The sequence below is a fragment of the Bombus vosnesenskii genome, unplaced genomic scaffold (genome assembly GCF_011952255.1).
Source record: "Bombus vosnesenskii isolate JDL3184/JDL3185 unplaced genomic scaffold, Bvos_JDL3184-5_v1.1 scf7180000016281, whole genome shotgun sequence".
Classification (NCBI taxonomy): domain Eukaryota; kingdom Metazoa; phylum Arthropoda; class Insecta; order Hymenoptera; family Apidae; genus Bombus; species Bombus vosnesenskii.
The window spans coordinates 796501-823922 of NW_022884350.1; the positions used below are offsets into that span (position 1 = coordinate 796501).

Consider the following 27422-nt stretch of genomic DNA (forward strand, 5'->3'; position numbering starts at 1 on the left):
CTTTTTATTTCAAAGTATCTTCTATTTATCGATTATATTCAAAATACCCTAACTGTCAATTTTTATTCAATGTTTGCAACTGTAAGAAGCTCAAGCGCTCCGATCACCAATGATCACCATGACGTCACAGGAGAAACCGTGGCCGGTCATATGACCAAAGTGTCAAAGCTATCAACAGCGACTTCAAGACGCGATAAGAGTAGTTTTTAACGTGCATCGAGCCACTGATAGTCCGTGTTTCTAAGGTACGAAATCGAATGCTTGTTGCGAATATCGTTGGCAATTCGAGTCAGTATCTCGTGATGTTTTGGCTGTCGCAAAGCAGCCGGTTGACTCTGCTCCAGTCTGACATCGACTGTTGACGTCGTCGGAGCATCAACCTCGCCGGGTGATCGACCGCCCAAAGTAAATTCGTTAACGTCAAAATCTGAGAACGACAATGTTAGCGAATTACAGGGAGCGACGCGATACGGCGCGGTGACTCGAAAAAACGCCGGTGCGCACGAAAAACTCCGTGTCGTTGTAGTAGACAGGTAAATAGGACGTGGCAGCTCGCTCGTGTGTTCGTACAGATGTAAAGATAGAACGCACGAGCGAGTTGAAGAAGCGACGTAGGAATAGAAAGAGAACGCTGCATAGACATCTCTTGCGTTCTTGTCTAATAACACGCAGCAATATATAAATAATGCTCGTACGCAGAATAACGCACGCATATTCGAATAGGAACTACGTTAGTGTAACAGCGATCAACGAGCGACGTCTCCAAATATCTTATGAATCTACACGGTGACATTCACGCGTGACTCGCTTACTCTGTGCCTTGTATCTGCACGCGTGCACGACTGGAAACATACGCCGAATTGGTGTAATACGACCTGTCGCTTAGCCGTATATTTTATTATTTTACTTTATTCCATATACGTAAATCCTATAGATTAGATAAATTTCCTATAGATTGGTTTATTTTGTGTCACTCGAGATATTAAATTCCACGTTCGCTTGTGCGTACTTCTCTGTACATGTTTCGGTCGAGAGATATGTATTAGGTCGTCCGAAAAGTTTCTTTCGTTTTACAAGGAGATAATGGATGCACGACATTTTCCGTTTTATATTATTTTATCGAATTACGTATGATCCATTTTGTTCTATCAAAATAAATGAGGTGGATAAGATCGTGATAGGTACCGCCGGTGTATGAAATTTTTGTCTTCATCAGGATTATCATCTTCTCAGTTAGGAATTTTGTAAGAAGCCGGACTGTGAGTGCCGGGATTCGAACCTGGTCTTGAACGTTCGTAATTGGCTGCTCTAACCACTGTTAGTGTTTTTGTGTACCAAGACACGGGACAGAAACCATTGGAAAGTTTTGCTGTCGAGTGCCGCTATATAAAGATCACAACGTTCGACAGATTAGGTTTCATGTCTGTGTAAAGATACATCGTTGTAAAAGACGTGTTTGTAAAAGAAAGACACTTTTCGGATAACCTAATATCTTCGAAGTGACTTCTAATCTTAGTTACACGATATCTTATGCTGTTTCAACGTCCTAATAAACACCCTAAGCAAAGAGTACACGAACCATGGTATCAGTCTACGTAACAACAAAGGAAGGATAAAGTCGAAGCGCGGTGTATTAGCACGATCGTATTTAGGAGAATTAATCGAACCGATCGTACGCTCGCAGCTTCGATCCTCCATAAGCCTCGCCATTCAGTCGATGAAAACAGACAGCCGCTTTGTAAGCAAACGTTCTAACGCTAATTGAACGTTAGATCCGCCGTATCGTGCACCGATGTATACAACCGATGTTTCGCAATGTGCCAGGCACTTTTAACCGATGACGCTTGTAGAGCGGTTAGATAACCGAAAGTACATCAAAGTTGGCATTCGCACGAGGGATCGCTGCGCAGCGATGAACCACACGGATTCAGTTATTCGTCGGCTGTGCCGATGATAGCTTTTCGACGAATTATCGCTTCGTGACCGCGAATAATCATGGGCGAGGTGCATTCGATTTTCGAGACGGTCGACGGTTGGATACGGAAGCTGAAAAGTTGTCATAACGCGCCGATCCCCAGGACCCAGATTGCCGAAACGAAAATCACGATCGAAACGAACGATACGATTTTCGATCACGAGATATGGAGGCAAGCGTTGCTAGTCGAGGCGCCTGCTCTTCGCAACCTGCTGTTCGGTGTGCCCGCCGAGAACAACGTCTTCGAGATCATTTGCACGATCAATCGCTTGCTCTTCTTTTACGTAATCATCAAATGGATCAATTACGAAGCCTGGGTACTGGCTGGCGCCGAACCCTTCGTTTTGAACCGGTGAAAGCTTGGCTATCAGTAAACGACCATGTCGACGTGTTCCTTCGTTCGATTTGATCCGTACGATTGTCAACCAGCAGTGCAGTGCCTCTGAGTGGCCTCGGAAAAAGATTTCGACAGAAAAGGACGGAGAAAGCATTCATTCAAGAATTAATTGAAAATTATGGAGAGAAGACGCGAATGATTTTATAAACAAAGTGAAAAGCTTTATGTAAGAAGAAAAAAATACTTGATGAAATATAATTTTTCCATCGTTTTTTTATGTTTCCTGAAAGTCTTAGCGCTTTTCATGTTCCTCCGACGAGCTAGAGTTTCTAAAATTCTGCAACTTTTACGATTAACTTTTACCCTTTTTTTGGTAATATTCGAATACTCTACAAAAATTGTAATTTTTACTAGGAATTACAAAAAATGTCTCGCATATTCAATTATCTTTTTTAAGTTACAAAGAGTGTTCCACGTATATTTCCATGTTAGTTCAATTCTTATCACAAGTAACAAAAGATGTCTCGCATATGTTTCAAAAAAAATTCTACGAAACCTGTAGTTTTGTATCGAGAAAGATAGAAATTAGCAGAATTTTATATCTAAGAATCGAAGGGGCGAATCTACGTTTCCGATCAAAGTTAGACATTCACACTAAGAGCAGTATAGTCGCAGGAAATTTATTAGTAACGAAAAGTAGCCACGAACATACGACTGTATTCGCTGGAAACGGCGTAGACTGACAGTTAGTTCGGAAAACTTCTGAATATCACGTTACACGAGCTCGCAAGTGTCGTTTGGTTCCTTCAACTAAATTCTCGTCTCTCCGCCTAACGTTTAGCTGGAATTCGAAGGTACGCGTTTCGAGAAAGAGAGAGAAAGAGAGAGAGAGAGAGAGAGAAACAAGGAGTGGGCGCCAATATTTTCAAGAATCAACATACCAGCGAACGCTAAAATTAAGCCAGAGTTCTATACCGATTCACGGAATGCGCGCCAATAATTATCGTTCGAGCTTATTCCCAACAACGCAGACAGCGTTTCAGGCAGTTGAATTTTTATATCCGCTGTTACCGTTAATTACGCGAAATGCCGGGGACAGAGGGCGGAAATTGCGAAGGATCTGGTGTCGATGGTACGAAATGAAATTTAGCCGCGATCGAACGCAATTTATTTCCATGTCCATGCATCAAATCCGTGGCCGCCAGCGAAAATAGACTGCGATTTCCATCAAATGCACACGTCTGTCCGTTTCGTCTATCGAAACGTTCGGCTCTACACGCTTAACGCCAATTGTACGTATACTTTTCCGAGTATCGCGAAAAACGCTGCGCGGATAAAACGTTTGATCTTTGCGCTTATAAAATAAAAATGTTCGAAAAGGGATTTTAGCGAGAGAAAGAAAAAAAGAGAGAGAAAGTAACGAGAAAACTGAATCTCTGCTGACATACTTAGCAACAATAATGTTTTAGTATAATCTAATAATAGTAATAACAATATATAATATAATATTACAATAATAATAAAATAATAATGATCTAAATATTCACCGATAAACACGTGGATACGAAAGAGCAAAGATAATCAGCTATTTGCAAAATTTTGTGGAAGGAAGTCGTCGAGGGGAAATTAATTTTCGTTTAAATTCTTGGTGAAGGTCAGTGTTCGCTAAGTCTCAAAGAAACCCCACGATGGATGATACGATTAGAATTGTTAAGATGAATAAACGATTGTTAATGAAATATTATATTCTTACCGTTGGTTGGTTCACGTGTAAGCGCAGAGGCGTGATTCATCGTGGAAAACGCGAGGTTTATACAGATTTTCAGGCGGCTTTTGTTATAAAACTGTCCGCACGAGGGAACACATGACGCGTGTCTCCTTTTTCTTTGGCAAACCGCGTCCTGCTGCCAACATCCGTCCTTTCAATCACACACATCGTCGTGTTTAACGTTCAACTGGTAGAAACAGGAGCCGTTGCGTTAAAATTTGAATCAACGCGATACACGAACGAGGTATAGTAAGGTAGATAGTATGTACGTACATTACAAACGCTGTTTTATTTTTCATACAATAGGATATGATTAAGGGGTGTCCTGAATTAGAATGTTTTAAAACAGCGTCTTTTTGTGATTTTTTTCTAGAAGAGAAAGGAAGAAATGAAGTTATTGAATGTTGAGATATGGTTTTATATATATTTAATGAATACAAAAAAATTAAAAAAAAAATTATAACAGATTTCTAAGCCTATTTCACGGGCTGCAATTTTCAATTGGCGTGAAAGATTCTTGACCGAAACAAAAAACTAAAAAAGGATTAAATTATTATATATTTTTCTCCTCGATGACTAAAAAAGTTCGTCAAAAAGTTTATTTAGATAATTGTTATAGCACCTTAAAGTTTATTTTTTCTTTTTACAAAGCACATTTTTTCTTTGAACCCGCTAAAATTTTTAATTTCACACTATTTTCCGCCCTTTTTTTTAGTTCATCGAGAAGAAAAATATATAATAATTTAATTTTTTTTTTTTTTGTGTTTTGTTTCGGTCAAGAATTACGAGGTGGATCTTTCACGTCGACTGAAAACTGCAGCCCATGAAATAGGCTTAGAAATCTGTTGTAATTTTCTTTTTTACTTTAAAAAAGATTTTTTTGTATTCGTTAAATATATATAAAAATTCAATAACTTCATTTCTTTTTTCCCTTCTAAAAAAAAACACAAAAAGACGCTGTTTTAGAACATTCTAATTCAGGACACCCCCTTAAAAAATTGCAGATACAGGAATCTGGAATGATCTTGTGCTTTATTATTATTATTATTATTATTATTATTATTATTATTATTATTATTATTATTATAGTTATATAACAACAGGAAAAGATTGATTTTTGAAAGATAATACATAATATCTAAATATAAAATTTTCCCATTTGCATCATGGCCCTACTTAACAGGACAGTTGAAGGCGTTCAACTGACGACTGGTCCTTATCACCGCGCGCGGTAGGTCGTAGGTGCAGTAAATGACATCCGAATTCTTCATGGAGTTTATCGAAAATTTACTGTTCAAGACGATTGGTAGACAATGTTACTTCGCAAACATTGCATCTTACATTCTTCATAACAGAGGAGAAAGGTAAAAATTATTTATTTAAAAAGAAATTATTTAGATTAAAATGGAAATTAAATCATATTATTTCTCATGGAATTCTTTAAAATGGTCAATACATAATCGTACATCTCAAATATGGCATTTAAAGACCATTTCCCTTCGAGTACGTTTAGATCCATTGGGGCAACTAAATTTTAGTTTACATTATAAAATTAGAACAGTTTTTAAAATTTGAATTTGTTAAATTTAATTAAGACTGACAGTACTTGCTCATAGTGACAGTTGAAAAGATTTTCACAACAAAAGTAAGACTTGTTTAAAAAATAATAAACTGATATAGGCGAGATGCTGACAAACGGGTCAAACGTGATCTCTCACATCTGAAGAATACTTAGCGACTGAAATAAAAAGCAGTCGCAGCGCGTGTAATAATCCGCGCTTGGATGCAAATGGGTTATGCAGATACAAAATAACGATAGGATACAAAGGCAAAGACAAAAGAGCGAGGAGATAGAAAATTAGTATTTGTAATTGTTGAAACTCATTACATAAAACTTCCTTATTTGGGAAATTGCTTGCCTCTGCGGTTATTTGAATTTCAAGCTACCAATCAGAGATCTACGCATATTGTTAACTACAATTTTAACGGATAATGAAAATTCAGTGGACGTTCCACTAATAGTAAAAGGCCGCTTCAATTATTAACTTGCCAATTTGCTAGTTCGTCTAAACGCGATTGGCAGCGGTTAAATTCCCAGTTCGTCTGATTGGCCTGAGATTAGGAGCAATCTCGCTTTTGTGTTTCACGGTTCATTAGATATTCTGCACCGTGCGTTTCTATTTTCAGCTGATGTTTAGCCATCCATTCGAAAGTAGACCAATCCCAATGACCAACTTCCAGTGTGTCCATCGATATATTCCGAATCTTCACCGTTGTGTGTTGTGTTATCGATTTTTTCACACCGTTTAACTCAACTACAGCTATTGCTATAACAGCAGATATAGCATAGACACGTTCATAGTTGAAAATTTACGATTTTGCTTTCAAAACTAATTCTTTTGCCAAGCGTGGCTTCTAAGAGAAAACAGGGTTTACAGATTCGCGTTTAGCTCGCAAAAGTTTAGAAGAAACGTCTACTGAAAGTTGCAAGATAAGATTTGTTGAACAGTGTAATTAAAGATAACGATCGTGAAAGTACCGAGCTAATTGAGAAATTTTTCAAAATAAAGTACAGATTATTGCACTTTGACTGTTCGAATTAATAGCAAGAAGCATACACTTTGTCTTCGCTTTGTTCAAACTGCTTCGAAATTCGAAAGAGAAGCATCGATTTGGAAGAAACCCGCATCTTCGAAGCGCCCAGGTTTAACGAAGTGTAAACAACATTTCTTTGTTTTCTTTTCAGGTTTTTCAACTGTTATTCCAACTTCTAGATAGAAAATAAGAGGAACATAAATGTACTAGCTGTCCGGCCGCGCCTTCGTCCTCACAACCCTCGAATTTATGTTTATTGCTCTCTGTTTGAACGCTCCTTTAGGACTTGAATTTCGAAAAACGCTCCAACACGAGATTATTTATTTCTAACGACCAGCTTATTTGCCGCATCCTAAATCACCAGCTTTAACCGATATAGAGACACGGTTTTCCTCTGACTAAACAACTTACCCCCTTTTGTCCCCATTAAGGGTTGAATTTCGAAAAACGCTGAAACACGCGTTTGTTTATTTTTGGTGCTGATTTCTAGTGAATTTTTAATGAGCGCACGACTACAGTTACTCGTGGGATATGAGTTGTTTTAAAAAAAGTTGTTACTCCAGTTTTACCCCTTTAGGGAGCGTATTATTTAGATCATTTGAATAATAATTTAATATTATTATTATATTATATTATATTGTTATATCATAATCATTTTAATAATAATTTAAATCATTTCTTATTCCACGTTTGCGTCATAAAAGAAATATACCGTGCAGATTTCACGTTTCTAGCGATTTGGATTCATTGATGGATTTCGAAGAGAAATGAATTTTTCTGAAAATTTAGCTGTCTAAATTTGTTTCATGAAAATATGTCGTAATTTTTCCACTTCTTTATTCCAGAAGCAAAAACATCGTATATCGTTCGTGTGATTATGCTACTCGCGTTTCTCGTTTCACTGCTAATTGCGCCCCTGCATTGTTCATTTCTTCCAACGTTCTTCGTAATATCGCATTTTATAATATTCTTTCTCTAATATTCTGTTTTTAGGAAACGTCGTTTGGAAATGAAAGTTACGTCTGCTGAGTTAGAAATCGTTTTAATCCGAGATAATAAGCGTCAGTTAAACGACTGCTATGATTATTGGTCCATGATACTCTTCCACTTGTATCTCGTTGCCCATGCAGATGTTTTAAATAAAATCAGAATAAAAATTCGATAGAAATTAAACGACTCTTATAGAAGTATCCCTATGCTATGGTACGTGTATCAGAGGGAGAAAGAAATATTTACATTTCAAGATGTTGTTTTCTTCCTTAGACGTGACTTTAGTATTTTATGGAGGCACGTTATGGCGATCTATATACGTAAATGTGTTTCTGGGAGGTCCACGATCTATTTCAGAAAACATCACACGCTGCGTTCGTGGCGTCGATTTCATTCGCATTTCGTGAAGAAAACCTGGTTAATTACAATTTCTTTAGCGAAGAATAACAGTGTTTGAATAACCACAGCTTCAGTTAATATCGATATAAAAATACGATATCGGTCAGATCAATTCAGATCGGATCGGTAATTGCATATGAAATTCATTATTTTGATGAATGAAATGTTCCTCTTCTACTTTGTGGTATTTTTCTTTACCAACTATGACATTAGTATTACTACTACACTATTACTAACAAGAAGAGAAAGAACAGAAGTTTCTTCGTTATTTGACACCTGTAGTTTTTTCAAAATCTCGTTATTTGTACTCAATATTACACACTTGAAGATTAAACTACTACTACTACACTACTACTAACTATTACTAACAAGAAGAGAAAGAACAGAAGTTTCTTCGTTACTTGACACCTGTAATTTTTCAAAATCTCGTTATTTGTACTGATTATTACACGCTTGATGATTAAATAATTTTATGCTTGTTTTATTTTATTCGTCTCTCCATTCTATTTATTCTGCGTAAAATTCTGTTGTGTAAAATTAACGACACTTGTAGTTTTCCAAAATCTCGTTATTTGTACTCAATATTACACGCTTGAAGATTAAATAATTTTATGCTTGTTTTATTTTATCTCTTCATTCTATTTATTCTGTGTAAAATTAACGACACCCGAAGTTTTCCAAAATCTCGTTGTTTGTACTCAATATTACACGCTTGAAGATTAAATAATTTTGTGCTTGTTTCATTTTATTCGTCTCTTCGTTCTATCTATTCCGTTGTGTAAAATTAACGTGAAATTAAGGTAGAAATATGCTATTTTGCGCGCTGAGAGAACTGTGACCTATGAAGCTTATGATATACAGAAAAATAAAATCGACTTTGTTTATTTATAGCATCGTCACTGTTGAGGAGCGATATATGACATAAATAATAAATAAGTAAACGAATTTGGAAATAAGATTGAAAGATAACTTGAAAGATATCAATTATTTTTCATACGTAGAAATAAGCTTCGACTATTTAAACCGCGAAAGAAGTTTCCCTGTCTCGCGATAACACGAGATAACGCAATTAATGTCCACATTTTGTCAATTTATAATACGCCGACTCCGCACTGTGAGATTCTGGTATATAATTGTCATCAAGGAAACCATTTTGTTCCTTGATAAAAATAATTTGAAACGCTAAATAGGAACGAGTGAAGGTAAAATTATCTACGCTGCTCGGCATTTTCCTGCGGACGATACAAGTAGACACGAAGTATCCGAGATAATTCACGGTGCCTCGCGTGACTTTACATTTTGATGTTTTAGCTGAAAATTGCTTACTTAATAACGAGGCAAGGGTTCAAGGATACTGCAGGAAAGTCGACTAGAGCGTTTGCCTAAAAGAGAAAAGAAACTGGATTTTTGGACAAAATATTCTACGAGACTAGTCTTGTTATCTTGTTGTAACGTTATCTTATAGTTCTTTTTGCGGATCGATAGAATTTATTCATCGATTTTGAAACGTTCGATGATGGATCAAAATGTGTGAATTAACGAGAATTATCGAATATGGACAACTTTTGCAATCTTTTTGATCCAAATTGATCGGTCGATTTTTTAAGCATTTTACAAATGGACTAATTATTGTTTCATTGTAAACAAAATTGAATATTGATCTTCTACAAAATTTACATTTACGCAGAACTTTGCCTACCTTATTCTCAATTTATTGATCGATTCTTTTCAAATTTCGTAAATGGAATGACACTTTTCAACGATATGAAAATCCACTGGGAAATACCTTCTGTAAATCGTCAAGTGTATTCATCTCGCTTTCTGCGCTCGAAGTTGGTCCAGATGAATTCGATTTAATCGCTTGTTTTTTTATTAATACGTTATATTGTTTATTGAACATGAAACTGCTACAAAATTGACGCAGAACTTTTCCCATCTTTTTCTCAATCCATTGATCGATTGCTTTCAAATTTCGTAAATGGAACGACACTTTTCAACGATATGAAAATCCACTGGGAAATACCTCCTGTAAATCGTCAAGTGTATTCATCTCGCTTTCTGCACTCGTAATTGGTCCAGACGAATTCAATTTAATCGCTTGTTTTTTATTAATACGTTATATTAAATAATAAAATTTACGCAGAATTTTTCCTATCCTTTTTTAAATCCATTGATCGATTGCTTTGAAATTTCATAAATGGAATGACATTTGTCAGCAATGTAGAAACCTACAGAGGATCTCATTAATTCGTTGTATTATTTCTAATTAAACAAAATTCGATACGAAGCTGCTGCAAAATTGACGCAGAACTTTTCCTACCTTCTTCTTAGCCAACTCTTTTTCTAATCGATTCTTTTCAAATTTCATAAATGGAATCACATTTCTCAGCAATGTAGAAACCTACAGAGGATTTCATTAATTCGTTGTATTATTTCTAATTAAACAAAATTCGATACGAAGCTGCTGCAAGATCTACGCGGAACTTTTTCTACCTTCTTCTCAGCCAATTCTTTTTCTAATCGATTCTTTTCAAATTTCATAAATGGAATCACATTTCTCAGCAATGTAGAAACCTACAGAGGATCTCATTAATTCGTTGTATTATTTCTAATTAAACAAAATTCGATACGAAGCTGCTGCAAGATCTACGCGGAACTTTTTCTACCTTCTTCTCAGCCAATTCTTTTCCTAATCGATTCTTTTCAAATTTCATAAATGGAATGACATTTCTCAGCAATGTAGAAACCTACAGAGGATCTCATTAATTCGTTGTATTATTTCTGATTAAACAAAATTCGATACGAAACTGCTGCAAAATTGACACAGAACTTTTCCTACCTTCTTCTTAACCAATTCTTTTTCTAATCGATTCTTCTCAAATTTCATAAATGGAATCACATTTGTCAGCAATGTAGAAACCTACAGAGGACCTCATTAATTCGTTGTATTATTTCTAATTAAACAAAATTCGATACGAAGTTGCTGCAAAATTGACGCGGAACTTTTCCTACCTTCTTCTTAGCCAACTCTTTTTCTAATCGATTCTTTTCAAATTTCATAAATGGAATCACATTTCTCAGCAATGTAGAAACCTACAGAGGATCTCATTAATTCGTTGTATTATTTCTGATTAAACAAAATTCGATACGAAACTGCTGCAAAATTGACACAGAACTTTTCCTACCTTCTTCTTAACCAATTCTTTTTCTAATCGATTCTTCTCAAATTTCATAAATGGAATCACATTTGTCAGCAATGTAGAAACCTACAGAGGACCTCATTAATTCGTTGTATTATTTCTAATTAAACAAAATTCGATACGAAGTTGCTGCAAAATTGACGCGGAACTTTTCCTACCTTCTTCTTAGCCAACTCTTTTTCTAATCGATTCTTTTCAAATTTCATAAATGGAATCACATTTCTCAGCAATGTAGAAACCTACAGAGGATCTCATTAATTCGTTGTATTATTTCTGATTAAACAAAATTCGATACGAAACTGCTGCAAAATTGACGCAGAACTTTTCCTACCTTCTTCTTAGCCAACCCTTTTCTAATCGATTCTTTTCAAATTTCATAAACAGAATAACATTTCTCAATGACGTAAAAACCTACAAAGAGATACCTGCTGTAAATCATGAGCTCGTAAATTTGTCTTGTTTGTACGTCGTGTCGCTAAAGAAATAAAAAAGAACAAAAAAATAAGAACCTGGCAGGAAAGTAAGAAATATAGGTGACGCAGAGTGCTTTAAAGTTTCCCTGAAATATTACACGTCCGGATATCTCCGAAGAGGATTTTACTCGAATATCAATCCGTATTTCCCTCGGCATCTCATCATCCGGAGGCTAACGCGCCCCTATCACAGGAACTCGACGTATGATGTAGAGGAACGACGCGCTGCACACGGTGCTCTCTGTGATGCATTCTGGCCGTGATCGTTGGATCGAAATTGTATGCCGCGTTCCACGGTTTCCTCGGCATGGAGCCAGCTCGCGACATGGGCCGAATTCTCTTTGTCCACGGTCCCTACCCTACCACGGTCACGATGTCCGTCGAAGCTTCTTCGTACAGGCGGCAGAAAAAAGTAGGAAAAGGAGAAAGAGCGGAACAGTTGGTAATTCCGCGGAGAATTTCGACGGCGTTGTTACTCGTTCGACCCAGTTTGTCCAGCATGAACAAACATTTACAGCGACAGCGAAGCTACTAGGCCCCCGGACGACAATGACAAATGTACCAGTTGCGCGCCAGCTTTCAGAGAATTTTCCTTCTGCTTGTTCCTTCTGCTAATGGAATTTAAAACGGATGCAACTCGCGTGGTACTATTTCTCGCTCGCAGACAACGATTTGTGTTACGCTGCGTTTAAAGCAACTCCGCTTACTTTAGCAAAGTCCAGTAAAACGAAAGTATAGAGCACCTGTTCGCCGTTTGACGATCGTTGCCATCGGAAATCGAACATCCGAATGCTCTGAGAGCATCCCGCAAATGTCTGGTCGATATGTGGTAGACGGTGTGACGTGCTGTTGGTTAAAGTAATAACGAGACGAGTTGATTTAATTAACTATATTTACAGGTATTTTAAACTGTAGAATACAAAATTAATCGCGAGCATTGCTCGCTTGATTATATTCGTTATGTGATTACGCAATGCTGCGGTACTGATACTAATCGTTATGCTGATTCGTTAGATTGATTCGTTATACTCACTGACTCGATACTGATATTCATTCGCATTACTCACTGTGTCTGGAGGACATGGTCGTCTATTTATACTCGATATTTATTTCTCGATTTATATTTCGAGGGGCGTACCGAAAGGTTTGAACTTGTCGTCGGTTGTAGGTTGCACGTAGCAGCGAAATTGCTTTGTTCAGAGTTTGTTTGTTACATTATGTGCGTCGTACAGTGTTAATCCTCTTAATCGTAGTGGCAAAACAACTACGTGAGGTGTCTTCGAATCGAAACGTCCTAAGACGCATGTGCCGCTACAGATTCTTTCAGATACTCAGAACATGCTCTGGCGTTCGTCGCGAATATAGAAATAGTCGCAGAAACCAGTTGACGAAGCACGCTTGTGCTGAGACACGTGGCGAAGATGCTAACCTGTAACTGCAGAGATGAAAGTTGATACAGAAGGGCAGGGCCGGCGCAAGGCTGGTTCAGCGCGTTCGCCGGAACCCGGCTCCGCGTTTTGAGAGGCTCCGCGGTCTATGAAAATTAAAATTAAAATTAAAATTAAAAAACACCGATTTTGATTAACTTTTTACAGAATGACGATAGCATTAACAGATGCAAGACACTTTTTTTTAGTAGCAATGATTCAGTTTAAAGGAGTGAGAAAAATCATGAAAGTTCAGTGTAACTCCGTAAAGTGCTCATATCCTGGAAGCTACTTTAGATAAAAAAAATCCAGGCGTTTTTGGAGAAATTAAACTACATGAATAGTTTTTTGCAAAAGTCATACATGATTACAGATTTTCTACTTTGGATTTGTTTAAAAAACTGCTTATAAAAAATATATAATATGTAACAGCATTTGTAAATAAATAATTCCTCGTTGTAAAATTTAAATGTAGGATTTCAATGCGTATTCAGGCCCCGCAATATTTTTAAACTCGGCCCTGTAAAAGGTCACGTCGGCCCTGTAAGAGGTCACGTCGGTCTTGTAAAAGGTCACGCCGGCCCTGCAGAAAGATCAATTTGAACCAACATCAATTGAACAATATCAGTTTTTACACGGAGAATTGTAAATACGATACGTTGGCTCGATGAGAAAGTAATATCGGTTTTTCATCGAACTATTGGAAAAACAGTTTCGAGTGACTGATATTTCAGAGTTCGCGATAAGATCATTTTATTAAAATGGTATTTTCTGTTTATGAAGAACTTGACTCTTTGAACTGGCAACTCAACGAAGTCGGTAGAACGAGCAGCTTCGATAGTTGGACATGGAGAAAGACAAAGCCTGTTTTCGATCTAAATTACTTTATTATTTGTTAGGAATCTGGCTTAGGTTTGGGTATAAATATTTGAAAATCTTTCACAAGCTGCCTTTTGGTAATTTGAAAATTATTTCGGATTATTGATTGGATTATTATGGAATTATTAATTAAATTATTACAGAAGAAATATAAATAATTTCTATTTGTGTAAATTAGAATGATTTACATTCGTTTGTCAACAATTAAATTAAAGAAACAGAATAATGTAACGTCCCGGTATAGTGTTTAAAATTCTTCAAGCAACATCTTCAGGAACACCCAAAGTACTATAGAGGTGAATATGTATGTACAAGTTATTTGCAACTTATTTTCACTTGTACAAACTATTTTTTTGTTTGTAAATACGCAAGAAAAACGTGAAACTATTTTGTACAAGTCGCGATTATAATCTTTCATAAAATTGTAAAATCGAGAAAAGACGGTTAATCGCTCAGAAAAATCGTGCGAACGGCGCAAAATTCGTCCGCAGTTTGTTGTTAAGAAATAGCGAAACCGGTTCCATTGAACACCAAAAATATTCGGAACGACTACAAAAATAAAACTCGTATCGTAACCATGATATTTTATGAACACTAAAGCGTAATACTCGAACAAGTGTCCCGTGATTGGTAGAAACGATTGAAGTTGATTATAATATGAAAGCCCTTTCAAACGATTCGCGATGTGGGTTACAGATGACCCTATAGTCAGGAAACAAATCCTTTATTAACGCGACTAAAGAACAAGTGTATCAAGTTTGCTAGATAATGTACACTATCAAGAATAACAGATTTTGGAATACTGTTTTACGCCAATATGTGTATAAGCATGCAGGAAACAGCGTTATAATTTGTGACTGTGGGATATTTGAGAATCGATTAAATCAACAGACTAAAATGTTTATTTGCATATTTTGATAGAAAATTTAGAAAGAAGAAGTTAAATTCTGTAAAAAATAATAAAGAGGATACTAGGAAATGGTCATTACAAAACATGTCTTCGAACAACTTCAAACTTCATATTTCATATTTCATCAACTTCATATTTGAGAACCGATTAAATCAACAGACTAAAATGTTTATTTGCATATTTTGAAAGAAAATTTAGAAAGAAGAAGTTAAATTCTGTAAAAAATAATAAAGAGGATAGTAGGAAATGGTTATTACAAAACATGTCTTCAAACAACTTCAAACTTCATATTTCATATTTCATCAACTTCATATTTGAGAACCGATTAAATCAAAAGACTAAAATGTTTATTTGCATACTTCGAAAGAAAATTTAGAAAGAAGAAGTTAAATTCTGTAAAAAATAATAAAGAGGATACTAGGAAATGGTCATTACAAAACATGTCTTCGAACAACTTCAAACTTCATATTTCATATTTCATCAACTTCATATTTGAGAACCGATTAAATCAACAGACTAAAATGTTTATTTGCATATTTTGAAAGAAAATTTAGAAAGAAGAAGTTAAATTCTGTAAAAAATAATAAAGAGGATAGTAGGAAATGGTTATTACAAAACATGTCTTCAAACAACTTCAAACTTCATATTTCATATTTCATCAACTTCATATTTGAGAACCGATTAAATCAAAAGACTAAAATGTTTATTTGCATACTTCGAAAGAAAATTTAGAAAGAAGAAGTTAAATTCTGTAAAAAATAATAAAGAGGATACTAGGAAATGGTCATTACAAAACATGTCTTCGAACAACTTCAAACTTCATATTTCATATTTCATCAACTTCATATTTGAGAACCGATTAAATCAACAGACTAAAATGTTTATTTGCATATTTTGAAAGAAAATTTAGAAAGAAGAAGTTAAATTCTGTAAAAAATAATAAAGAGGATAGTAGGAAATGGTTATTACAAAACATGTCTTCAAACAACTTCAAACTTCATATTTCATATTTCATCAACTTCATATTTGAGAACCGATTAAATCAAAAGACTAAAATGTTTATTTGCATACTTCGAAAGAAAATTTAGAAAGAAGAAGTTAAATTCTGTAAAAAATAATAAAGAGGATACTAGGAAATGGTCATTACAAAACATGTCTTCGAACAACTTCAAACTTCATATTTCATATTTCATCAACTTCATATTTGAGAACCGATTAAATCAACAGACTAAAATGTTTATTTGCATATTTTGAAAGAAAATTTAGAAAGAAGAAGTTAAATTCTGTAAAAAATAATAAAGAGGATAGTAAGAAATGGTTATTACAAAACATGTCTTCAAACAACTTTAAACTTCCAACCAAGTAAATTCCCAAATAAGTAGAAAATAAGTGAACTCGCCTGAATAGGTTGAAGTAAAAGAACGACTAGAAAATATTATGTTAAAAATAACCAAAGTTCAGAATCTGAAATATTATCCATGTAAGACGATACTCAATCAACTGTCAGCAAGACATTAATTAATATAATACGAAAAGGAGAAGATACTGTGCGTAGGAGATTATTAAAGTGAAAGGAGGAGGATGATTAATTGAAAAAGTATCGATAATAAATTCATGTTCCAATATCTCTTACATTATTCTTTCTACTAATTAATTGCTGACAGTCGAATGTATCAATAATTCTCTTTGTATTAATAATAAATTTCATATTTTTAAATTAAATAAATATCGTTATTTATTTACTACTTTCTCTTTCAGCATTATATGACGTCAAATAAATCGTAATGCATGGCACAGTTCTGTTTGACGTACCTAAAAATGTCATTATTCATATACACTAAATTTTTCTAGTTCATGTACACACACGTACACATAATCTTAATACATATTGATATTTTATTTTAACATTTTCGTTGTAAATGTTCGAATATTTTCATAGACAGTGATGATTTTATTTTTTTACAGTTGCTTAATCGATGCAGAAGTTTGAAGAAATTGCTTTTACGGGTTTTGTTCGTTTTACGTGCTCGGAATAATAAGAATCCTAACAAGAATCCCGATATCGATTGATATTCCTTAGAGTATTTGCTATAGATTTAGTACTCGATAAAGAAAAGTACCAGATAAAAGCCCGATAATTGCAAAAGTACTATAAAGTAGAAAATATTGTATTCTAATATCTCTTAATTTATGAGAACGATTTAGTGTAATTAATTAATCGAAAATTAATTGAAAAATTAATTCCTTTACGTTCGTTAACACAGTTGAAGTATTCTGAAATACGAATTTTCATCGAGTTGAAATCGATATTCATGTTCAAATTGCCATTAGAAATATTACGTCGAACAGATTAAATTACAATTAAATTCCACAAATCTATATATATTCAATTTATTGAACTCTTTATACAGCGCGGAGCAGCTAAATGGCATCGTCTAAATATCTATCTTATTCATTGTCGTATAAAAACCTTTTCAAGATTTTACTGAGACGAATAACGGCAGAAAAAGCATTTCTTAAGATAATTTTTTTGCGACATCGTCTTAATACTTTTATACAGAGAATAAAAAGCGCATCGACTGGTATATGGTATAAATTTAGCATCTTGAGACAGATTCTTTCCACTATGACATGCGTTTTTCGAAATAGCCCAACTTTGGCTTAGGAAGCTTTCATGTAACGATAAATAAGGATATAAAATCTGAAAATCTAAGATGATTAAATTTACGACTCTATTTAGCTGGTCCACTCTGCATATCTAATGCAGAGAAATTTCTTATTTATTGGATTGGCAACTAAGTGAATGCGGATTTTGCCATTAGGTGATTTTGACAAACTCCAACCCAATACAATGTACTTTAACGTATTATAACGACATTACGAGATTCTTTATGTATGATGTACTCAAAATTACTTCAACGAATCTTATTATCATTGTGAAACTTTTTATTTAAGACATGCTAAAAATTACCATGACGAATCATATCACGATTATGAAATTTTTTACTCACGATATGCTCGAAATTGCTTTAACGAATCCCGTTACCATTACTGGTATCCAAACAATTATCCATAACGTCGGCACAAAAATATTCTCGATGATGAACAATGAACGTTTATTCGGCACAGCTATTTGGAAATCTTGCTGCGTAAAAAATTACGGCTTAATTGGCCGAGAAACTTAATTAAAATAGCCCAGGGTGTGCACGAAGACAATCGGCTTTACAGCATTTTCCCAACGGCGCTGAATAATTATCTTAATGCACGCTCGCGCTACTTCCTTCCACGTTTGCATCTTTATATGCATGGCTAGTCTGCAGCTGCAGCTGCGGAACACCGTCCTTGTAACATCTCGGTCAGCAAGCTCGATCGAAGGTTTTAACACCCACGAGTTCCATTCGAAGGATCTGACAAGTTTTCGTGTGACGGCACGCGCGCTCCCTTGCCTTTTACAGGGCCATTTTATACGTCGCAACGATTGTACCGCGCTTTATTTCTGTTTGCTTTTGGCTCGCAGGTAGTACGCTTTCTATCTACGCATTTGCAACTCATTGATCGTTCGTTGATTAACGCCGTACGTATCAAGGGAAGTAGAACATAAAGTACGAGGATATTTCGCGATGCTTTTAAAAGCTCTGTTGTTACGTACGACTGAAAAGATTGCGCTATGTTTGCACGCAATGTTACACGAACTTTCGCGAAACAAAGGGTACAATTTGTTTTCTTAGCGCGATTGCCAGCGGAATTTATTTTCTAAATCTCGCGCCGCGATATGATTTACAGCGTGAAGAGCGAAAGTTATTTTCGACGTGACTGTTTCAAATTGTACGAAGATTAGCGAAACAAATAGTAGCTGTTTATAGTATCCTGCGAGCCCTTGTACAAAGTGACTGTTTGTTTATCGTCCTCTGCCATTCAATTTGCCATTCATTGAACTGAAAACTTGAATCAACTTGATAAGATAGGTAACAAAGAAAATTGAAATTGTTTGGGAAAAGTGTTCTCTTCTATATCTGATAAACATTTTGGATAAACGTTTATTAAGTTGTCTCTTTGAAAGACTTAAATAAATATTCATTGTAATTATCAGTGAAATTAGAAATTACTGTTAGACACTGTATATTACTTTGTTAGTGTAGCATTTTCGCATTTTAGCATAGTGAAGCATTTTCGAATGATGATACAAGTTCAAATGGAGGTGAATAACAATTGTACAAATTAAATAAATAGGAATACAAGCAATGGAACGTAACGGATAAGAATAAATGTTTAATGAATAAAGATGTACAGATGATATCAATTTTGAAATAATGTTTATTTTACCAATAAAATTATTGTCATTAATAAATCTCATGATATTTTATATATAAATACTTTCATGTTCCATTTTTGCTGCTTCATTGCTTACAATTAATCAAAGTAAATCATGCGCAGGAAATATAAAAACGTTATTATTTGCATCGCAAATGAAATATAATAACTTTCTCATATTCGCCCTGTTTAAACGATCAATGTTATTGTCAATATTCAAGATTTTTAATATTGTACTGACAATATACACAAATATTGTCATTATTTTTTATGTAGAATATCATCGCGAATACAAATTTTTATACTCAATTTTTCAAGCTTCGTATTATGAAGGATCCACAGGACGATTTGGAGAAAATCCTACACGACAAAGTATACTACACGTTTTTCCCCTCCCTTTCACATGTTTTTGCTTCGGAGACTTTTTTCACTTGGCAACCGTCGTTTTTTTTTTTTTTTTTTGGTCTACGATTGGTTCTCCTTCTCCCCTTTTTTTTCCTCCTCTCATCCCGTGCTGAGTTTTGTTCAAGTAAGCAAGCAAGAGCCATCCTGAAAAATTGGAGACAGAATTACAACACACAGCCGAGGATTCGAACCAGAGTCCTGACATGTTTGTAGCCAGCTACGTTAACCACATTGCCATCGCCTCCCATATTCCGACGCTTACTTTTAACGCTTTTCTTTTTGTAAAAATCTAATGTTTTTATTTATGTTGGCAAGTTTTGACCATAATGTCAATTTCATCAGCCTTCGCCTTCAATGTATTTACCTCAAGACGAAGGTTCTGCAATTCGTTTCCAATTTCAGTCAAGTTTACCTTTTTATTTGTTACCTAAATTGATTATTATTTTCTTAGACGTGTTAACAATACTAACGTGTTGTTCTGAACTTATCAGATAAGGTACGTCCACAGACGACGCTGTCTCTGCGTCTGTTGGCTCCACCTGAATATTAAAATGAGTTATTAAAATTAATACGAGAATAAAAATAAACACGCTTTAAAGTGTTTAAATGAGCTTGGTTTAAACTCGACCCATTGATCGGCTAGAGGATCTCTTGCGTACGACAATGTTGACATCCTTCAATATTGACCATAATATTGACAAGACCATAAGAATCGAAGGTTCCAACACAAACCAGAAAAAATAAAGCTACCCTTACCCGGATTATCACATTGTAGACTAACCCATGAACATTTAATAACAAAACAATCACGTGCCGAGTTCTCGTTGGATTTTGATGTTGTTCTGATTGGATCGCCAACATCGTCATTACCATGTAGCATATTTTAATGTCAAAACCGAAATTAGATCTAACCTGAACGATTCTCTTGACGCGTTAGCGATTTTTAAACAGATAAATCTACTCGATTCCATGTAACCAGATATTATTCAATGTTTCAAGCAAGTAATTAAAAATTATGTTTCTTTTTTCTTTTCATTTTGTTTGGTAGTTGTTGGTGACTTTATGGTCACTGGAAACACCTTAAGCTAAACTCATAAATAAATACGTAAATATTGGCAACAGTATTGATCGTTTGAATGTACCTTAGATGCAAAACACGTGTTCATGATTGATGCAAATTGAAGAAATGTCTAATAAAAATACTGCGACTTTTAACTTACAATACACGCAGTAATAATACAACTTTTACTTACGGCATAAGAGAATTTACGATACATACATATTTCCGTGAATTTACACGCTGTTTTACTTTCGATAACATGCCGCAGAGAAATACGGCCTGCCAATTCAACAGCAAATACTATACACATATACATATACATATTCTATACATATATTCAGAAAATATCAGAGGACTTTGATTTTGAACGAGACACGTTTATAGTCCTTGGCTCTTATCTGCTTTCGCGTTAAACCGGGAAAACAGGGAATGGAAAATTAATAAAATAGATAGAGGGTGGGTGGTCGGTGAGATTTCCAAGTAGGCGTGTTACGAACGATGAATTTCTGGTTTATTTTTAGGCATTCTACTTGAAATTCTACTATAGTCGTCGATTCATCGGTGTCCCGATTCTTTTTACATAATTCTCGAAACTTGTATATAAATTTTCCTCTTCTCTTAACAGAAAAGAGTATTATGTTGAATCAGATATGAAAAAAGAGAAACTGATTCATTTGATCGTATGAATCCGATTACGATCGATGGTATATTTAGCGTTACGTGTCGCAAAGGAAAATGAAATAGGATTCTGATCATCGATTTTGTGAATCCGATTAATCATGAATTATATATTACACGTTCTTGCGCGAAACAAATTTCAAATATCGTTGCTAAATGTGGTAATAATCTTCCATATCTTCCATATACATCAATGTATTGTTTTTAAGCTTCGTAATATTCCAGAGAACATTTTTGATGCAATATCAACAATAAAAGATTTTTTAATACGTAAATCCTACGATAATGAAGCTCACAGCTTTAAATACACTTTTATTTGGATATCATATGAAAATAACGTGGTTTAATTGATGGAATTCAAAGAGAGGAACTTTCATTAATCTCGCGTTTCTTGGAATTTTCATATTTTACGGGAATACTATCGTTATAATCTTCGTTAAAAAAACTGATACTTTTACTTTATCTTCAGTCTTCTATAACGTCACGTTACATTTTGAAAATTACATTTTGAAAATTTTGTCTAACTGTTGCTATATCGTTCTATTTTATATGGACATATTCATTGGATTTTTAACTTCTAATTTCAGATTAAAGTAAAGGGCTTCAATCGATTCTGTTTCTTTATCGCAAAAATAAAGGAAATTCCGTAGCGATAGGACATTAAACGATGTAGCTTTTATTTTAACGACGTTTAAGAGTCTCACTTCATCTTTCTTCATCAACAGTTCCTTACTTGTACCAGCATTTACCAAAATTTAATTTATTCAATTACAGTCTTGTTTTTATCCTGAGAAGCTGCATAGAACGAAAGTTGCAAGAATATATTATCAAATACCAGAAAGTAACAAGAAAAAGAATAGAGGAAATAGAGGCACAACTTGTAACAAGAAGCGTTGTTAATAGCGTCTCGTAGATTGGCTGACTTTAAATTTTAAAGCTGCTACATATATCGAATTTCGAATCGTTAGGTGCGGTTTATACATGTTCCATAGGTTTAATAAGAAAGGATGAGACCAGCTTACCGTTCCAGCTTGATTTAACTTTCTTCCTTTAGCAATTTTCGGAATCACTGGATCTTTCAACCCGTCAGCCCACCTTATCGATCGTTCATTCATTGGTTTTAGAAATATCTGCCTATCTCGTGGTAGGTCAGGCTCAGTGGAATTACGTCGCACGTTGGGACTAACGATCTGACGTGGGACGTTTGATACGAGATGCAAACTGCGTCATCAATAAGTTTCTCAACGTCAATGACATTTTCTCATTTTTAACCATTCCATCTCTGACACAGCATCTACGCGTTGAAAACTTTACTCGATTTTAAAACTGTCGTCCTAACGTTTATCCCCCTTCCCTTTTTTTAAATATAGCTCGTATTTTTCGAAAAGGTTAAGCAACTAAATCGTGTTTCCGATCGAAGCTGGCTCCACGCTTGTACCATGAATGTAGATATTCTCTCGTATTACACCGAAGGATTTAATAATGAAATAGAGCGGAGCAAATGAACACGCCGACTTCGGCTTTAATACTCCGGAGATTTTATTTAAACTTAAGAAACGCGACTGAGGAGATCTACTTTTATTTGCGTACAAAAGGTAACGTCTTATGCCGTAAATTGACGATGCCCTACTTTTTCGAAGAACCGTGCAGTCTGTAATTTTCTCTACAATTAACATCAAGAGTTTAAGATACACCCATATGGTCTAATGTGTCTAGAAAAATCATCTTATGCAGTTGCTACAGTCTACGTAATCTCGTTTACGTTCTAATTTTTTGTATTCTTATATAGTCTTAGTTGGATTATAATCTTGCTGTTAACTTATTTTAAGTTAATTTCAAGTAAACAATCTTCGTTATGTCTACATTCGTGTAAAGCAAATTTTTTGTTATATATATGTTTGCACAAAATAAATTGTATATAATAAGAAATAATAATAAATATAAACTATACCTACATTTTTGAATTTTACCAATAGAATTACAGATACTAATATTATGTTTTCATGGGCACAATTAGAGAAATGAAACAAATTGAAATTCGTTCGGTCTGTTGGAAACTGTAATGAGTATTATATTTCGTTTTATGGATTTTCATATATCATGTGCATTTTTGTCTTCAAAATATTCCATAAACGGATGAAAATCCGCATTACAACTACTGCCCGTTACAGTGTTAATGAAATTCAAAATGTTTCGTGTAACGTTATATATTCATACAAATTTTCAACATATTTCTAATACATCATTCATAAAAATAAATTTCACCAGCCACTGCACGTTCTTATTGACGTACAAAATCTAATAAAACGCATACCGAGTTCTTGTCGCTGGAGGAGAAAAAATTACACGAGCGCGAGTTCGACTGCTCGGATGATTAGACAAAGGGCGCTAAGAGAACCACGTTTTTCCTATTATCATACTTAGAACCGTGACAAGACTTTGTAAGGTTGGCCAAATAAAGGCCAACGTCAGCTGCGCCGTATTAGAACTTTTTCTAGCTGGCTCTATCGCGTCCTTGTTTCGTTTCCAGATAGACACCGCGCACCCATTCTATCGAAATCAATGCGCTCCTTTTATTGCCATTTCCTGAATAACGCACATCGTACCGTCTTTGAAAAAGTAACAAAAGCTACGAGACACGATAACAGGCGAGAAAAAAGGGCGCCGCAGGCGATACCACAGCTTAAAAGAACTCGCAACAAGCTCCAAGCGTTTTAAAATCTCTATATCTCACGCAGTACGTCCTATTTTTATTTCGCACCTGTAAATCACCTCATTCACGCGTCCGTTTACCTTTGATGATATCTAGGTGGAAAACTAGATTATTTTCGACGATTCCTCACGAGAATGTCCACGTACAGTGATACTTGAAATTACCGTGCACCGTGACGATTTTGCGTGACTTTAAACCGATCTTGTTGCTACGTGTGTACGTAGATGTACACGTCTCCGTGCAACGTGCCATTAATAACTTTTGCCACGTTTAATTAGCTATCACCACTATAATTATATAAGACACGGAAGATAGTGATGATTGAATAATTAAATATGTTTATTTTCATGCAATATACATATTATTATTTTTATAACACGATCTCATAAGGTTTTATAATCTTTTATGATTATATTATACGTATATATATATATGTAAAAATAGTGGCATGTATATTGCATGAAAATAAACATATTTAATTATTCAATCGTCACAGTCTATATATATATATTAACGCACAATAGAGCTGCTCTCCCTGTGTCATTTCTAAAATAAAAATACTAAGAGAGTTGAAGTGATTCATTATGTCAAATTGTAATATCGTCTTTATTTCTAGTTGCTCAACCCCGGTAAGGACATGAATTTAAATCGAGGAATTTCACTATTATTAATTCAAATAGATGTAACAAATTTTTATTTCCTGCGAGAAAATAGTATTTGACATAGCTGGCTACCGTTTGGCTATAAGGAAAAGCGATTTTATGTCAAACATATAGTTTGTTGAAAAAACGACATTGCTAAGAAAGGTACATTTTTAAAAACATCGATTTAGAATAGAAAGTTCGTTCAACCATTAATTGTATGATATGTGCGTTATAATACCTCGTTTTTGAAATTAATCTATATAAGTATTTGAAATCTGATAATTTCTTAAAACGTAGCTCTCTTGTAGGAAACCGACGCCAAATAATACCAAACATAACATAACATAATATAACATCGATACATATAACGATATAATACAATCGATATAATATTTCCGGTAGAAATAAAAATAATAACAGCTGACGTCGTGTAGGTGACGCGAGGCAGCTGAAAAAGTGACGAAAATCATGATCGTATAATTTCCTGTGACGTGAGTCGTATTTACGCTCGACGAGACGGGAAAGGCGAAAGGGATTCGAGAGGACAGGAGAAATGCGAACAAACTGGAAAGGAGCTACTTGATGCGTCTTTGAAATACGTCCGATATCGATGGTGGCACGTTGTTGCAGAGGGTTGAGGACGAGGATAGTGACATGTCCTATGTAGTGCGATGGCGCGTCCCCTGGCGCCGAGGCAAGGGACGAAAGGGGGCGGTGATGTTCCCCACAATCCCCACGTCGCGACCAGCTTTCCTCCGAGCCAGTCGGATGCTAGATGTGGCAGGAGTCGGTTCGTTATATTCGGTTCGACTCGGCCCTAATCGGCTTTCGTCGGGTTACTCGTGCTTCTCACATACACTCGCACATTCGTTGCATTCGCGACCGATGCTCGAATACTGTTCGTTGCCGCTGTTTTCGTGTAATTTAGCACGAAAAACATTTGAATAATCGGACACGCGACTAACGCGTTTCGAGCCGTGTGGATACCAGCGAAAAAGAGCAAAAGAGTAAGTGACAGGTCGTTGCACTTGCTCCATCCAATCAGTGTCGTCGCTTCGTTGAATTTCCGTGCGTGATTTGTGTTTACTGGCCGCGCCTGAATACCGTTACTTGTGACACTAGCAGACTGTGCGAAATTTCGTGACTTCTGTCTCTCGCGTTTTTCATCTCTGCGATCGATCTTCGCTTGTCGTACCCTGTCAACATCAAACGCTGTAATTTCCTTCGAGATTTTCAAAGTATATCGTAGCGGAGACGCGTCCAAAGTATCAAACATATTTGTAATAAGCCGAGGAACGGTACAGAGTGATCGTGACAAGAACGGTGCACGAGAGCACGTAGAGCGACCTGTTGTGTCGGGATAGTCGACAGGAAGACACGTAGAATTTAGTGCCTGTCGGGACTCGTTGAACGACGCTAACCAGAACGGTGAACAAGTTACGACGCGTCTGGGAAAGTTGAACATCAAACTCTACATACTCTACAGTCTACAGAGTTCCTAAAGTCGTACAATTTAAACGTCGAATTCTTCGCGGCGTAACAGCCGAGAGGCAAGTAAAAGGGAGGACAGATCGCAGAAAAATTCCAGCGATAATGCGTACAGTGAGCGAAGCAATGAAACATCGCGCGATCAGCTGACTAGCCGAACTCTTTGGCGGTCGTCAGAACTCGGCCGATAACGAAAATCGGCAGAAGACCGGCAAGAACCCTAAAAATCGACAGCAACCTAGATTACCTACTTGCGCGGTTATGACGTTTGGAACGCCGTTTCACACCGAGAAGTCGCAGTTCGTTGGCGATAACCCTGTTCGGTATGTTCTCTCAACTTCTCTCCCTCTTTTTCTCATTATTTCAGTCGTTAGAAACCGGTTTCGGTAAATACATATACGTATATCGTGAGATTCGAAGGTTTTACGAGATTGATACTCGATGTTTTGACTTTGTAACGAAACTTCAGACTGAGGTATATACAAGAACTCGTTTTCTCCTTTCTGAGATAAAAACGCAGGCTTTTTGTTTATTTAACTTCAACTTTTACAAGCTGCAAGTGGTGGTGTAAATACACCAACACTTAAGACGGAAGTGGAGTTTATTTGTTGAACAAAATATGAAGATATTATCTTCCAAAGATTAAACATTTTCCGTTCTTGGACTTTGAAATGGATACATTACAGGTGCATTGATAAAAATGTTTAAGCTTGAAATATCAAATTTTTTCTGTGAAAAAATTGTATACGTAATTAAATGTACACGTACATATTAAGTTTTATATTTATTCTTTATAAAGTGTATTTACATTACATGCTTAAGCGCTTAATCCGTAATTTTGTAGTATTCAGCGCATAATAACGTCTGCATATATAGGAATTCATAAATTCAGTCATTTATGTGGCTTCTTGTTTATTAGCAATTTAAAGACATTTATCGTGTCTAGAGACATTTGTTTTTAAATTACAAATTTTAACACAAGCTTACACAGCTGAAAGATAACCTAATCTATTGAAGCATTAAGCTTGATATTTAGTTTCATGTGAATGTAATTATGTATAGTAGCTACATGTACATCAGTCTAATTGTTTACATTGTCATTCTGTGTCATATTTACTTAATTCCATTATACAGGGTGTCCCAGAATTTGACGGTCAAACTCTGTCAGTA

The 27422-nt window shown here is 35.4% G+C and overlaps 1 protein-coding gene across 4 annotated transcripts in view; it reads left to right on the plus strand.

Moving 5' to 3' along the window:
* LOC117242933 overlaps positions 1-27422 on the plus strand; it is a 213283-nt gene that overhangs the window by 18936 nt on the left and 166925 nt on the right. The window contains exon 1 of one of the 4 annotated variants that reach the window (XM_033509998.1): positions 25515-26575. The exons of the other annotated variants lie outside the window; for them this stretch is intronic. Coding sequence (XP_033365889.1) covers positions 26514-26575 — 62 coding nt within the window. The 5' untranslated portion in view covers positions 25515-26513. Of the gene's footprint in view, positions 1-25514; positions 26576-27422 lie in introns of those variants that run through there. 4 annotated transcript variants of the gene reach the window in all.